Source organism: Aquarana catesbeiana, linkage group LG03, assembly GCF_042186555.1.
Source record: "Aquarana catesbeiana isolate 2022-GZ linkage group LG03, ASM4218655v1, whole genome shotgun sequence".
Taxonomy (NCBI): Eukaryota; Metazoa; Chordata; class Amphibia; order Anura; family Ranidae; genus Aquarana; species Aquarana catesbeiana.
Genome location: NC_133326.1, coordinates 620,189,622 through 620,203,467, shown reverse-complemented (window position 1 = coordinate 620,203,467; position 13,846 = coordinate 620,189,622). Strand labels below are relative to the sequence as shown.

The 13,846-nt window shown below is 45.6% G+C and overlaps 1 protein-coding gene across 2 annotated transcripts in view; it reads right to left on the bottom strand.

Moving 5' to 3' along the window:
* Window positions 1-8,024: 8,024 nt before the first annotated feature.
* Window positions 8,025-13,846, bottom strand: part of LOC141133152 (RING finger protein 112-like) — a 122,517-nt gene continuing 116,695 nt past the window's right edge. For both annotated transcript variants that reach the window (XM_073622327.1, XM_073622328.1), the window contains one exon: window positions 8,025-10,472. In XM_073622327.1, coding sequence (XP_073478428.1) covers window positions 10,038-10,472 — 435 coding nt within the window. In that variant the 3' untranslated portion in view covers window positions 8,025-10,037. The remainder of the gene's footprint in view (window positions 10,473-13,846) is intronic.

The window sequence follows — 13,846 nt, the reverse complement described above, 5'->3', positions numbered from 1 at the left end:
GCTTGGGATATCTACTTTACAAAATGGGGTCATTTGGGGGGGTTTGAACTGTCCTGGCATTTTATGCACAACATTTAGAAGCTTATGTCACACATCACCCACTCTTCTAACCACTTGAAGACAAAGCCCTTTCTGACACTTTTTGTTTACATGAAAAAAAAAAATATTTTTTTTGCGAGATAATTACTTTGAACCCCCAAACATTATATTTTTTTTTAAAGTAAAGGCCCTACAGATTAAAATGGTGGGTGTTTCATTTTTTTTTTTCACACAGTATTTGCACTGCGATTTTTCAAACGCATTTTTGGGGGGGAAAAAACACACTTTTTTTAATTTTAATGCACTAAAACACACTATATTCCCCAAATGTTTGATGAAATAAAAAAGATGATCTTAGGCCGAGTACATGGATACCAAACACGACATGCTTTAAAATTGCAGTGGCGACGAACTACATACATTTTTAAAAGTCTTTAAAAGCCTTTACAGGTTACCACTTTAGATTTACAGAGGAGGTCTACTGCTAAAATTACTTCCCTCGATCTGACCTTCGCGGTGATACCTCACATGCATGGTGCAATTGCTGTTTACATTTGACGCCAGAACGACGCTTGCGTTCACCTTTGCGCGAAGGCAGGGTCAGATGGCACACCTGAGAGATGAGAGGCTCCTCCCTACAGGAAACACAATCAATCGACAGCTGTTTTAAGTCCCCACCCTTCCCCTTGATCCTCAGTTTTTGATTGTGTTTCTCCCTACACAGCGAATCCGTTTGTTTTTTTCCAAATGACCCGAAGCCTGGGGCTGGTGGTCTCCCCCTGGGAGCCGGACCAAATGCCTGGGAAGGCCTACGGCCACATCACCCTGAAAGCGCCCAATCTCATCTGATCTTGGGGGCTAAGCAGAGTCGGGCCTGGTTAGTACCTGGATGGGCCTCTGGGTCTGGCCGGATATATTTATCCTTCCTGGGGGGTTCCCCTATCTTTTCCTCAGGGGGGGCAGCAGAAACTGGAAGAGCCCCCCTGAGAGCTGAAGGCCCCTGGGTACAGTGGTGTCCCCAGAACTTCAGGGGCCTTTTTCCTGTCTCCCCCCCTTACCTGTCCGGGCGTCCGTTCAGACAGGGGTGCTGGCCGTCGGTTCTTTCCAGGGGGAGCCTGTCCCCCGACTCCTGGGCCCCTGGTAGCGCGCGTGGGCTGCTGGGGAGGGTGCCGCCGGAACGACCCGCGTTCTTACCCAGGAGGGAAGGCTGAGTCAGCAGGAGCAGGCGCCCACTTCCTCCTTTCAAGGAGGCACCAGTTCACTACGGTGGATGTCTGCCTAAACCACCTCAGATGGGAATGAGGAACATACGGCATTGCCCCCCCCAGGTGTATATACTGACTGGCAGGACACAGCCTAACCTTGCAGCTCCCTACGGCGACAGCAGTTGGGGGGGGGCACTTTGGCGGCTATCCTCCTTGCATGTGGACCATAAGGATGGAAAAGCAAGCCCTTTCCTTTACCTTGGGAATTTAGCTGCAAAATCCCCAATCCCAGCCAGATGGTTTCTGGGCATTTGAGATAATCTCCCCTGGTGTCTGGATTCAAATAGCCCAGAAGCTTTTGCTAAAAACACCAGCTACAGCTCCCTCTTACATCAGAGATACTGTATGGTGGACCAGTGGTGCAGAGGAGCGAGTGTGCCTACACCACCTCAGATGGGAAAGAGGTAGGTAAGGCATTTCTTCCCCTTCCCCCTGTATTTATTGAATGGTGCAGTGCAGGACCTGGGGTCTGCATAACAAAATAGCCCAGAAGCTACTGTTAAAACCACTGGCCACAGCTCCCTCTTACAGCAGAGACACTGTGGTTATCACAACAGTAGGTTGCCAGCCTCTCCCTACATGTCCGGTTGTGGTACATTAGTAGGGATGAATAGAGCGAAGGGGGGGACCTGGTAGATACAAAGAGTTCCTTACAGGCCAGGTATACCACTGAACAATTTATTGATTGTGCAATGGTTGAAGGATTCAGAAGTAAGCTCCCCTGGTCAGCAGATGCACTAGGTTATATGGCCCTATTAGCCCAGCTGCTAGGAATCTGAAGTTGTTCCAAAATGCTTAAAAGCTGACCTAACTTTCAACAATGTGGCAGGGACCAAGCTTCTGTGTGGCACAGTAGGGTTTCCCTTGTGACAAATCCTCCTTTTGGGGGTTGCTTGCTATGGGTAACTTTTCATAAGCTCCAACCTCCCACTCCACCTTTACATTGTGGTTATATTATAGTGCAGGAGGTAAGAAAAACCTTTTTGTTGGTTTTGGCTACAGTCCACTCAGTGACCGATCTAAAGGCGATTTACCATAAATCGCTTCCTATATCCTTTAATTAAGGATTTTCTGTGCAAACATATGCAAGAGCTAGATAGATATATGATTGCTTGTTTAAGGCCTGCAGGTGGCTATTTACCTCCAGGCTAAATTGGTGACCACCTTTCTAGAGGCTGTCCTAAATTGGTCTCTAGGACTGGGCTCATTGAGACTTTAGTTTCTGATCAGCCCCACCTGTGTGTGAGCTGGCTAGCGTTTGCTCAGTCTACGGAGGTAAGGTAGGACAACAGCTACTATAGTAAGGTGTCCAGCCATTTTAGGATTTGTTCCTTCACTGGGGGTGAAGTGTTAGTATCTACAGCCCAGGCTATGCCTAGGGATCTAATTGCTCTGTTTGGTTATTTCATAAAGAGATACACCATGACTCCTCCTTGGTTGCACACCAGTAGACCTCAGTAGTGAAGGTTTGTCCTTGCTGGGATGTTTTGTGGCACAGCAGAAATACACATTGAGATTTGTGACATTTCTGCTCATAAGGGCTATATTGCTGTACATCAGAAATGCTCTGCACTGAAGCTTGTTTGTTGTCTTTTATATCCTAAAGGTACTGCTTTATATGGCCACAGATCAGAAAAATACAACAGGGAAGGTGGTCTGTACTTTCTGGTCTTGTGCCGCATGGCGGAAATGCACATCATTGAGTCTTGTGACATCTCTGCTCATATTTGTTATATTGCTGCACATCAGACATACACAAGGTTGAGTTCTGTCTGGGGTTTTTGTGTCCTGTATTACTGCCTTATTGGTTGCTTATTAGAAAGGCAGTAGTGAAGATTGATGGTCCTGAATTGTTGGACTACATAGCAGAAATACAAATTGAACCTGTGCCAGGGGTAATACTGGTACTGCCTTTGGTAATCGGTGCAGCCCCGCAAAATGGCGTCGTGCTGACAGTGCTATTAATGGCAAAGGCTGCCGATTTTAGGCATGCGATTTGACATGTTGAGTCGCATGCCAAATCACTTCAATATGGATGTCCTATCTCTATTCAGATTGTTATATTGTTGCACATCAGACATATACAAGATTGAAGGTTGTCTGTCCTTTATGTCTTACATAGACTGCCTTATTGGCTGCATATCCGAAGGGACACAGCAGTGAGGTTGCTTGTCCTTTTCTGATTTGTTTTTTTGCTGCCTCAGCAGGGAGACATATTGAGGGTGGCGGTGTCTCTGCTCAGTATTGGTATATTACTACACATCAGACATACACAAAGATTGAAGATTGTTTGTGTCCTGTATGTTCTATATTTACTGCCTTATCGGCTGCATATCAGAAAGGCACCGCGGTGAGTGGTGTCTTTTCTGTTTCTCGTTGTTCTACCTTGCTGCTTCTTAAGGATACACAGCAGGGGGTTGTTGGCTGCACTCCTCCAGGGAGATACAGCATTGAGGACCCCTCGCTTGTTCAACCTGAAAATTTAAATTTCCCTGTGACCTGTGTAATCTTGAGGTCTGTGGATCCAGAAAGCAGGGTCTGCTTGGTGGCGCTGCGACCTGGAGTTGCACAGCCATGAATGGTACGCATTGGAAGCCATAGTGTATGACTTCTCTCTTGCGTTTTTGCGGTTGCAGGTTGGGTCGCACAGGTGTGGGAGCCTTAAGTTTATCTGTCCCTTCTGGTTGAGGTTTTGCTACACAACAAGAATAGACATCATGGAGTTATTGCCTTACTTTGCAGTACACCAGAAAGATCGCAGCTAGGAAGGCTGTCTGTTTTTATGTTGCTGCACAGCAGAAATACTCAACATTGAAGCTTGTTGGTGCTTTCTGTTTCAGATTCCCTTACCTTACTGCACTTCAGAAAAACACAATGCTGCAGGTTGCTTGTGTCCTTTCCGTGTTGGTTCTATGTGACTGCACTACAGAACTGCATAACAGAAAAGATATTGTCTTGTGTGCCATATTGATCTTATAACTGTATTTGGTGGTTCGTCAGAAATACGCAAAATAGAAGTTTTGGGTCTTTCTGTCTTATATTTATGGCCCTGTTTTGCTGTACATCAGTAAAACTCCACCGTAAAGAGAGTTCCCGTCCTTTATGTATTTATATCAGTTATGACCTAGCTAGCTGCACTTCAGAAACAGGCAGCATTTAGGGTCGGTTCACACTGAGGCAGCACAACTTGCAGCGCAACTGCCTCAGGCGACCCAGGACACGACTCAGCAGAGACTTGCAAAACGACTTCTGTATAGAAGTCAATACAAGTCACCCCCAAAGTCGTACAGGAACCTTTTTCTAAGTCGGAGCAACTTGCGTCTCTCCGATTAGAATGGTTCCATTGCTCAGAACGGGACACTACTTGTCAGGTGACTAGGTTGCCTGACAAGTCGTCCCAGTGTGAACTGAGGCTGAGGGTTTGCGTATGTCTTAATGTTTTTACATATTGGCTGCACATCAGAAAACCAGACTGTGAGGACTGTTTGTCTACATTGAAGTTCAGATTTGGGTCTCTCCCATATTTGATATGTTGGTTTAGCTAGCCACACTCAGATACACATTATTGTCTATGCTTGTGTCCTTTCTGTCTAAATCTATTGTGCTGTGTCCACAATCTATGATCTTTTTTAATTTGTGATATTAATAATGCATGTATCACCTTTTGTATTTCAGCCCTCTTTTCCGTGGAGGGGCCAGGAGTTCTGGCTGCAGACGTCACATGTCAGAAAGCCTCAGCCCCTTACATTCAGGAATGCTGGAACCATTTCCTAGGGTTGAAGCCCAGTAGGGTTATGGGTCACTGGAGGAAGGCGATAAAGAATCACCCTGCTTAGTAAGAACTTGGGAAGTTCTGTTTAGAGGAGTATTATGGCCTGAAGGTGAAGTATAAAGATGTATACCTGACCGAATAGGTTACGGCTCGGAAGAAGAAGATTGGGGTCTGGTACGTCTGACCTTGGCAGGAACCACAACTCCGTTGTCAGAGCTATCTGTAATGGAGCCGCTGCTGTCTACGGGTTCGTATTCTGAGCCTGAATCTGATAGATGAGTGACTTCCTCTTCACTATCTTTCATGCTCAGAAACATGTAGGCCTCTTCACTAGTGTACCTTCGATTTGCCATTTTGGGCTCTAAATTTAGTGGTACACTACTGAGACTCACAGGCAAAAAAGCTCCTGACTGTTAGCGACTGTACCAAAAAACTGTTAGCGATCCCAGGGATCAGGCCTGACTCTGTGAAGGCTGTAATTATGTGTTTAGTGTTTTGTAAGTGACAGTGATTGATCGATACTGCACTTGGGTGGGCTGGGCTGGGTGGAGGGGCAAAACGCAGGTGCTAGCAGGTATCTGGGCTAAACTGCTGGGGACGCTAGTATAGATCTGATCGGATCAGATATTGATCAGATATTGATCCGTTCAGATACTATACCACTAAGGGAGGTGTATGCTGCATGCGTGGGTGTTAGCGGTACTGGCACTAACCTGAAGCTGCCTGGGGCGACGCAGACCCTATCTGACCCTAAAACGTAACTTATATCACCGCCGGGTGATCAGGGGGTTAAACCTTTATTAGGTAATAAACGGCGGGTGCCCTGAAACTATAAAAAACAAACTAACTAACCAGCGTCACCTGTAACAGTTATACGGTGATTACTGGTGATAGGGTTAACTAGGTGGCAATCAGGGGGTTAAAACCTTTCACTAGGTAGTATATGGGGGTCCCTGACACTATAAAAAGCTGACGGCGAACCTAAATACTTACCTCCCTAAGTAGCGTTACCTGTGACACTAATTCAGCGATCAGAAAAACGATCGCTATTAGGGGGGGTTAGGGGGGTACCCTAGACCTAAAGGGGCCTAACACTAACTTTATTAGGGGGGGTTAGGGGGGTACCCTAGACCTAAAGGGGCCTAACACTAACTGCCCTACCATTAATAACTGTCACAAATGACACCAATGCAATAATTAGAAAAAAACAAAACTGCTATTGGTGTCACTGTGATGGGGGTGATTGGGGGGTGACTGGGGGGTGAAATGTGTGCCTGAATGTTCTACTGTAAGTGTAGTGTTTAGTGCTGATGTCTTCTCTCCTCGGTGCCGGAACAAAAAGACCGACACGAGGAGAGATGACATCACTTCCTCCGCTTCTGTTTACATTACAGAAGCCGAGGAAGCTCCTCATTCGCCAGGAGTGATCGTGAGAGGGTGGCCATGAATCAGTGGGCTCCCCCTCACCTCGGATCGCTCCTGACAAGAATCCGACCGCCGCAGGCACCGGAGGGGGGTCCGATCTGACCCCCGCCCGCGAGCAGGCAGGGACGTACAGGTAAGCCCTTATGCCTGCCCGTGCCATTGTGCCGACGTACATTGGCGTGCGGCGGTCGGCAACTGGTTAATGTTACATTTGTTTTTAAGGTGGACCTCCACTTTAACAAGACATTTTCAAACTTGCAGCTCAATTGCTTACTATCTGGGTAATGCCTCAAATGGGTATACCAGTCCTGATGACAACCATCTGAAATGGGAATGCCATTTCACTTCCCGTTTTGTCTCTGGAACAGGAAGTGAAATGAAAGCTCCACACTGGGATACACAAGGCAAAGCCTAAACCGAGAGGTGTTTCTCTCTGCATGACCTAATCTAAAACTAAAATACAGATTCAAGCTGTATATATACTTTAAATCACCACAATTCCTCCTCCACAATTCACCTGTCCAGTACAGACAACACACTCACCTTCATAATGCCTTCCAATGCTTGTTTATTCCCAGCAAGGGTCACGTATCTTCAGCATGGGGCATGTCCGGCCAATCGCAAAACCGGCTTGCAGCCACACCTCTGCAATTCACGGACACGCCCACTCGGTCGAAGCCTTTCAGGCCATGATTGGATCAGTCAGGCGCCTGCTGTATTCCATTACTTTACCATTGTCCAGCGTGGGCACTGTCAATGACTGGGGAAGGGGGTAGGAGTCCGTTGATGTCCGTGACCTCACCGGATCTCCGACGGAACTCCCTGAAGACCTGGAAGCCGGCGGAGAGGTGAGTACCGATCAAAAGAATTTTGATTAATCAAAAAAAATGAATGAATAATCGAGGAGTTAATCATTAATTTCCGCAGCCCTAGTTTATGTGCTTTAGTCGACCTACCACTAATGCCCCCAATACTACCCTCTGGACTATGTTCCACGCTGACTATCTCTATCTCTGGACTCGACCCCCCCCCCCCCCATCGCCTAGTTTAAAAACCCCTAAGTCTATGCCAAAAAACAAATAAAATTGCTACCACTCGAATGCCCCATTCTAAGCCGGCTGGCCACAATGTTTGCAAGAGATGGTTGGGCTGAATACTGGCTCGACAGACACATCAAGGACTACAGCAAGATGGTGCTTGACTACATAATGCCTCAACGTATATACTGAGCTCTGCTTAGTAAAAAATAGCTTTGGCTTGGTCTCCTACCCATGGGAGAATGCCCTCTAATATGTTTTGTCCATTAGGGGCTTAATCATTGAGGTCTCCATAGGGTGGAGTTGGTGACATCATCAAGCTGTCCAGGAAGTGATTAGGCATCAAGAAGGGTGGTGCTCACATCTGAGTTTTACTCAAGGGGACATGCACCTATATTATACCGCTGTGCACCGGAACAGTGCACAAATTAATGTGAGTTAAAATCATGCCTTTATTAAAAATGGAAAAATTTACAGAAAGCACTATGATGGTAATAATCTTTATTTTGAGTTGAAACATTGGTGGAGACATATATAGAAAGAACCCACACTCTGGAACCCATCAAATTTCTTTATTCGATTATCACCAAGTACAAGGTAACTTCTACCATATTTCAGCGAAGAGCCTTGTTCACAGCATGGTTACCTACATGAACAACACCAATGACAAAATGACTAAAACCACTCCCATTCATTAATCAGTATAATTAACTATAGATGAGCATCACCGTTGTAAAGAGACTCTGGGAGTGGAAATCTTTTTTGCACAGATTTAGAACACACTTGAACACTAACACAATGTACATGAAAAGATATTAATAAATGTAATTTATTAAACGTGAGTTCTGCAATTTACAAATAACTGAATAAAAAACGTTCAACTATTTGTGGGTCAAAACTAAGATTTTAAAACAGTTCATGATTTTATAGCGAGAGATATTAGAAAAAGAGACAAACCATATAGACATAGGTGGGAGAATTACATGCTACAACCTGATGGATGTAATTACTAACGCTGTTAGCGTAAAAATAAATCTACTTTGTATCTATAATTTATACCAGCCAGCATTCTCATTTTTTTATGTAAAAATCCACCAAACTTCTCTCTAAAAGCTTGCGGAGGGTGTCCCCCTTGCCTTTATCAGGCCCTTGGGGCACTATTCCTCTCACTGACACTGACAATGGGACATCATTTCTCCACTGAAACCGATGAAGCACTATTTCTGCCACTGACAGGAATGACGGGGCACTATTCCTCCCACTGACACCAATGATAGGGCACTATTCCTCCCACTGACAGGAATGATAGGGCACTATTCCTCCCACTGACGCCAAGGATGTGGCACTATTCCTCCCACTGACGCCAAGGATGGGGCACTATTCCTCCCACTGACGCCAAGGATGGGGCACTATTCCTCCCACTGACGCCAAGGATGGGGCACTATTCCTCCCACTGACGCCAAGGATGGGGCACTATTCCTCCCACTGACGCCAAGGATGGGGCACTATTCCTCCCATTGACGCCAAGGATGGGGCACAATTCCTCCTACTGACGCCAAGGATGGGGCACTATTTTTTCCACTGACACCAATGATGGGGCGCTATTCCTCCCACTGACACCACTGATGGGACGCAATTTATCTAATACCAAAAATAGGTCATTTTTTTACTGCCACTGACATCAGGACATTTTCTACCCCCACTGGCCACAGTCCGGCCCCCGTAAAGTCTGAGACCCCTTTCACATTGGAGGTGTTTTTCAGGTGCCTTAGCGCTAAAAATAGTGCCTGAAAAAAGCCTCAGCTGCAAATCCAGCGTGAAAGCATGAGTGCTTTCACACTGGGGCGCTGTGCTGGCAGGGCATCACAAAAAGTCCTGCAAGCAGCTTCTTTGCAGCACTGTAGGAGCGGTGAATACACCGTTCCTATAGCGCCCCTGCCCATTGAAATCAATGGGCAGTGCCGCCGTACCGCCGGCAAAGCGCCACTGTAGCGGCATTTTGCAGGCGTTTTTAACCCTCTTTCATCTGCTAGCGGGGGTTATATTCGCCCGCAAGCGGCCGAATAGCGCCACTAAAAAAGCGGTAAAGCGGGCGCTAAAAATAGCGCCGCTGAGACACCCGGGCGCTTTCAGTGTGAAAGGGCTCTAAAGGGCAGTAAACAGGCCCTTAATTTAGAAGGTTTGGAGACCCCGATAAAGAACAATATTATATTGCGAAACAAAAGTGAGACACATATTTGAATAAGTATTCACATTTGCGTTCATTAAGTGTTTTTTCTATTGAACATGACTGTTTTTGTTTGAAATACAAAAGCAATTCACTATCTTTATTAATCCTGCATTATAATGATGATAATAATAATAATATTTGAGAATGATACATTATTTTATGTTGAAGTATCATTTGCAGAGTGGATATCATGTGCACAGTGGAGCGAGAGTTTGTCACTTATTGGTATCGATTTCCTTGCAGTAATCATTCTCTTGTCGCACAACAAATTACCAAAACCTTCTCAGCACAAATGCAGCACCTGCTTGAAGCATGGCCCCTCCCCCAGCAACTGCCCCTGCTGCAAATTCCCACGTTGCTGCAGGTGCTGCAGGCGCAGCTGCAAACCATCCTCCAACTGACGAAAACCAGCCTCCTGCTGCTGCTGCCGGTACTGCAGCTGGAAGCAGTAATGGTGCTGCAACTGTCACAGCAGCTGCCAGTCCCATATGTACGGCAGTTTTCATTCCGATATGCCATAGATGTTTTTTGTGAGTTGCACAGAATTTGTCTCCTTCTTCCTGTAGTTGTTTCATTAATGTTGCCAATAAATGGTGATGATGATCATATCTGATTAGTAGGGGTAGCTCATGAAATGTTTTTAGAATCTCTAAGACCTTTTCAGTAACCAGAGTTGAAGTTTGTTTTGGTAATCTCCACTGTGTCTATGAAAATAGAGAAATAGCCATTAAAAACATTTTGAGACTCCCAAAACCACAATCTGTGTTGATTTATTTTTCATACATTGTTCACAGCACAATGTATTTAGCTGTAGGCACCTCAGTGGCTAAGAAACATGGCTATCAGTAGTGTTAGGAGGGTTAATGTGTTGTAAGTATATTTGGGTACTGTGCTTTACTACCCTGGTGGTATTGCCAGTCAGCATGACTATTCTTCAGTCCTGCCATCTCTTTTCGTGCTATTTTCCCCCAATTACATTAACAGCCAGTTAGCTGATCACTACTGCATGTCAAGCTGCAGGAGTTAAATATTTCCTTTAACCACTATTGGCCTTTACATGCAGCTTACTATCTTACCAGCCCCAGTGTTAAGGTGCTGGTCTGGTGTCAGTTACCCATTCTCTCAATACAGAGCAGGAGACCCATCATCGGGATGAGATGTAGGACATCTCATGATGGTGAGAAAGCCTTGCAGAAGAAACACCAGTCTGTGACCCAGCTGTGACTCCCAAATTACACTTAGCACTGCCATACATGGATCGAAATTCAGGTGATTCAGCAAAGACCGGCCGTATTTAGTTCCATGTATGGGCAGGCTGATTGTACCCATGTCAATCAATCGACCAACTTGGGTACAACCAACCTGTCAGATTTTTTTTATATGTGATTACTGCCAACAGCTATAGCTGCTAACAGTAATCTTTGTGTTCCGGAAACCAGGAAGGCTCCCAGCTCCCCTCCGCCGGCAGAACACAATAGTGCATGTGGGAGGCACTGACTGTGTTAATGGGGGAATTGAGTGATTTTCTTTCCTACATACAGTGGGGCAAAAAAGTATTTAGTCAGCCACCAATTGTGCAAGTTCTTCCACTTAAAAAGATGAGAGAGGCCTGTAATTGTCATCATAGGTATACCTCAACTATGAGAGACAAAATGTGGAAACAAATCCAGACAATCACATTGTCTGATTTTTGGAAGAATTTATTTGCAAATTATGGTGGAAAATAAGTATTTGGTCACCTACAAACAAGCAAGATTTCTGGCTCTCACAGACCTGTATCTTCTTCTTTAAGAGGCTCCTCTGTCCTCCACTCATTACCTGTATTAATGGCACCTGTTTGAACTTATCAGTATAAAAGCACCTGTCCACAACCTCAAACAGTCACACTCCAAACTCCACTATGGTGAAGACCAAAGAGCTGTCGAAGGACACCAGAAACAAAATTGTAGACCTGCACCAGGCTGGGAAGACTGAATCTGCAATAGGCAAGCAGCTTGGTAAGAAGAAATCAACTGTGGGAGAAATAATTAGAAAATGGAAGACATACAAGACCACTGATAATCTCCCTCGATCTGGGGCTCCACGTAAGATCTCACCCCGTGGGGTCAAAATGATCACAAGAACGGTGAGCAAAAATCCCAGAACCACACGGGGGGGACCTAGTGAATGACCTGCAGAGAGCTGGGACCAACGTAACAAAGGCTACCATCAGTAACACACTACTCCACCAGGGCCTCAGATCCTGCAGTGCCAGACGTGTCCCCCTGCTTAAGCCAGTACATGTCCGGGCCCGTCTGAGGTTTGCTAGACAGCATTTGGATGATCCAGAAGAGGATTCGGAGAATGTCATATGGTCAGATGAAACCAAAGTAGAACTGTTTGGTAGAAACACAACTCGTCGTGTTTGGAGGAGAGAGAATGCTGAGGAATGCATGGGGGTGGCAACATCATGCTTTGGGGCTGTTTCTCTGCAAAGGGAACAGGACGACTGATCCATGTACATGAAAGAATGAATGGGGCCATATATCGTGAGATTTTGAGTGCAAACCTCCTCCCATCAGCAAGGGCATTGAAGATGAAACGTGGCTGGGTCTTTCAGCATGACAATGATCCCAAACACACCACCCGGGCAATGAAGGAGTGGCTTCGTAAGAAGCATTTCAAGGTCCTGGAGTGGCCTAGCCAGTCTTCAGATCTCAACCCCATAGAAAACCTTTGGAGGGAGTTGAAAGTCTGTGTTGCCCAGCGACAGCCCCAAAACATCACTGCTCTAGAGGAGATCTGCATGGAGGAATGGGCCAACATACCAGCAACAGTTTGTGACAACCTTGTAAAGACTTACAGAAAACGTTTGACCTCTGTCATTGCCAACAAAGGATATATAACAAAGTATTGAGATGAACTTTTGATATTGACCAAATACTTATTTTCCGCCATCATTTGCAAATACATTATTTTAAAAATCAGACAACGTGATTGTTTGAATTTGTCTCCACATTTTGTCTCTCATAGTTGAGGGATACCTATGATGACAATTACAGGCCTCTCTCATCTTTTTAAGTGGGAGAACTTGCACAATTGGTGGCTGACTAAATACTTTTTTGCCCCCACTGTATCATGCATCGGCTGCTTTACTAATGGCCTTTGCGGTATGCTTGTATCAGGAACCATAAGACCCCTTTCACACTGGAGCGTTTTGCAGGCACTATAGCATTAAAAATAGCGCCTGCAAACCGCCCTAAAACAGCTGCTCCATTCACTCCAGTGTGAAAGCCCTCGGGCTTTCACACTGGTGCGTTGCGCTGGCAGGGCATCAGAAAAAGTCCTGCCAGCAGCTCCTTTGGAGCGGTGAACTCACTGCTCCTTCCCATTGAAATCAATGGTCAGCGCTGTCATACCGGCGGCGTTTTGCGGGAGGATTTAACCCCTTTTTGGCCGCTAGCGGGGGGGGGGAACCGCCCCACTAGCGGGCGAATAGCGCCCCTAAAGCAGCGCTAAAAATAGCACCGCTTTACTGCTAATGCCCCGGCTCCGGCAGTGTGAAAGGGATCTTAAACAGATGGAGACAGAAAAAGCAGTTAAAATCACACCTTTAATGAAATATAAGTTTAGGTAAAGTAAATTTAAGTAAAAATAACACAGTTCAGGAATGCAGACAAAAACAGAAGCCAGGGTTTTGATGCCAGAGTGGGTAATCAGATGAGCTGGGGTCAGGAAGCCAGAAGTCAGCAAAAATCTGGAACAGGAATCAATAGAGAAGCCAGGCCAAGTCATACACAGGAACACAGACAGGAATGCACTGGAGATCATAGACTACACAAGAGCAAGGATTAAATTAACTAAGTTGCTCAAATAACCAAAAGGGGCTGGCTGAAGGCTGGACTAATGAGGCAGGTTAATGGTAACCAGGTGAGTCACAGTGAAAACAAGTGGCTGGTAATTAACCGACAGCTGAGCAGCTCTGAGCACTGAAAAAAAAGAGCTGCTCATTAAAGAGGAGGTCCAGTCAAAAAAAAAAAAAAAATTAAAAGTCAGCAGCTACAAATACTGCAGCTGCTGACTTTTAATTGGACACTTG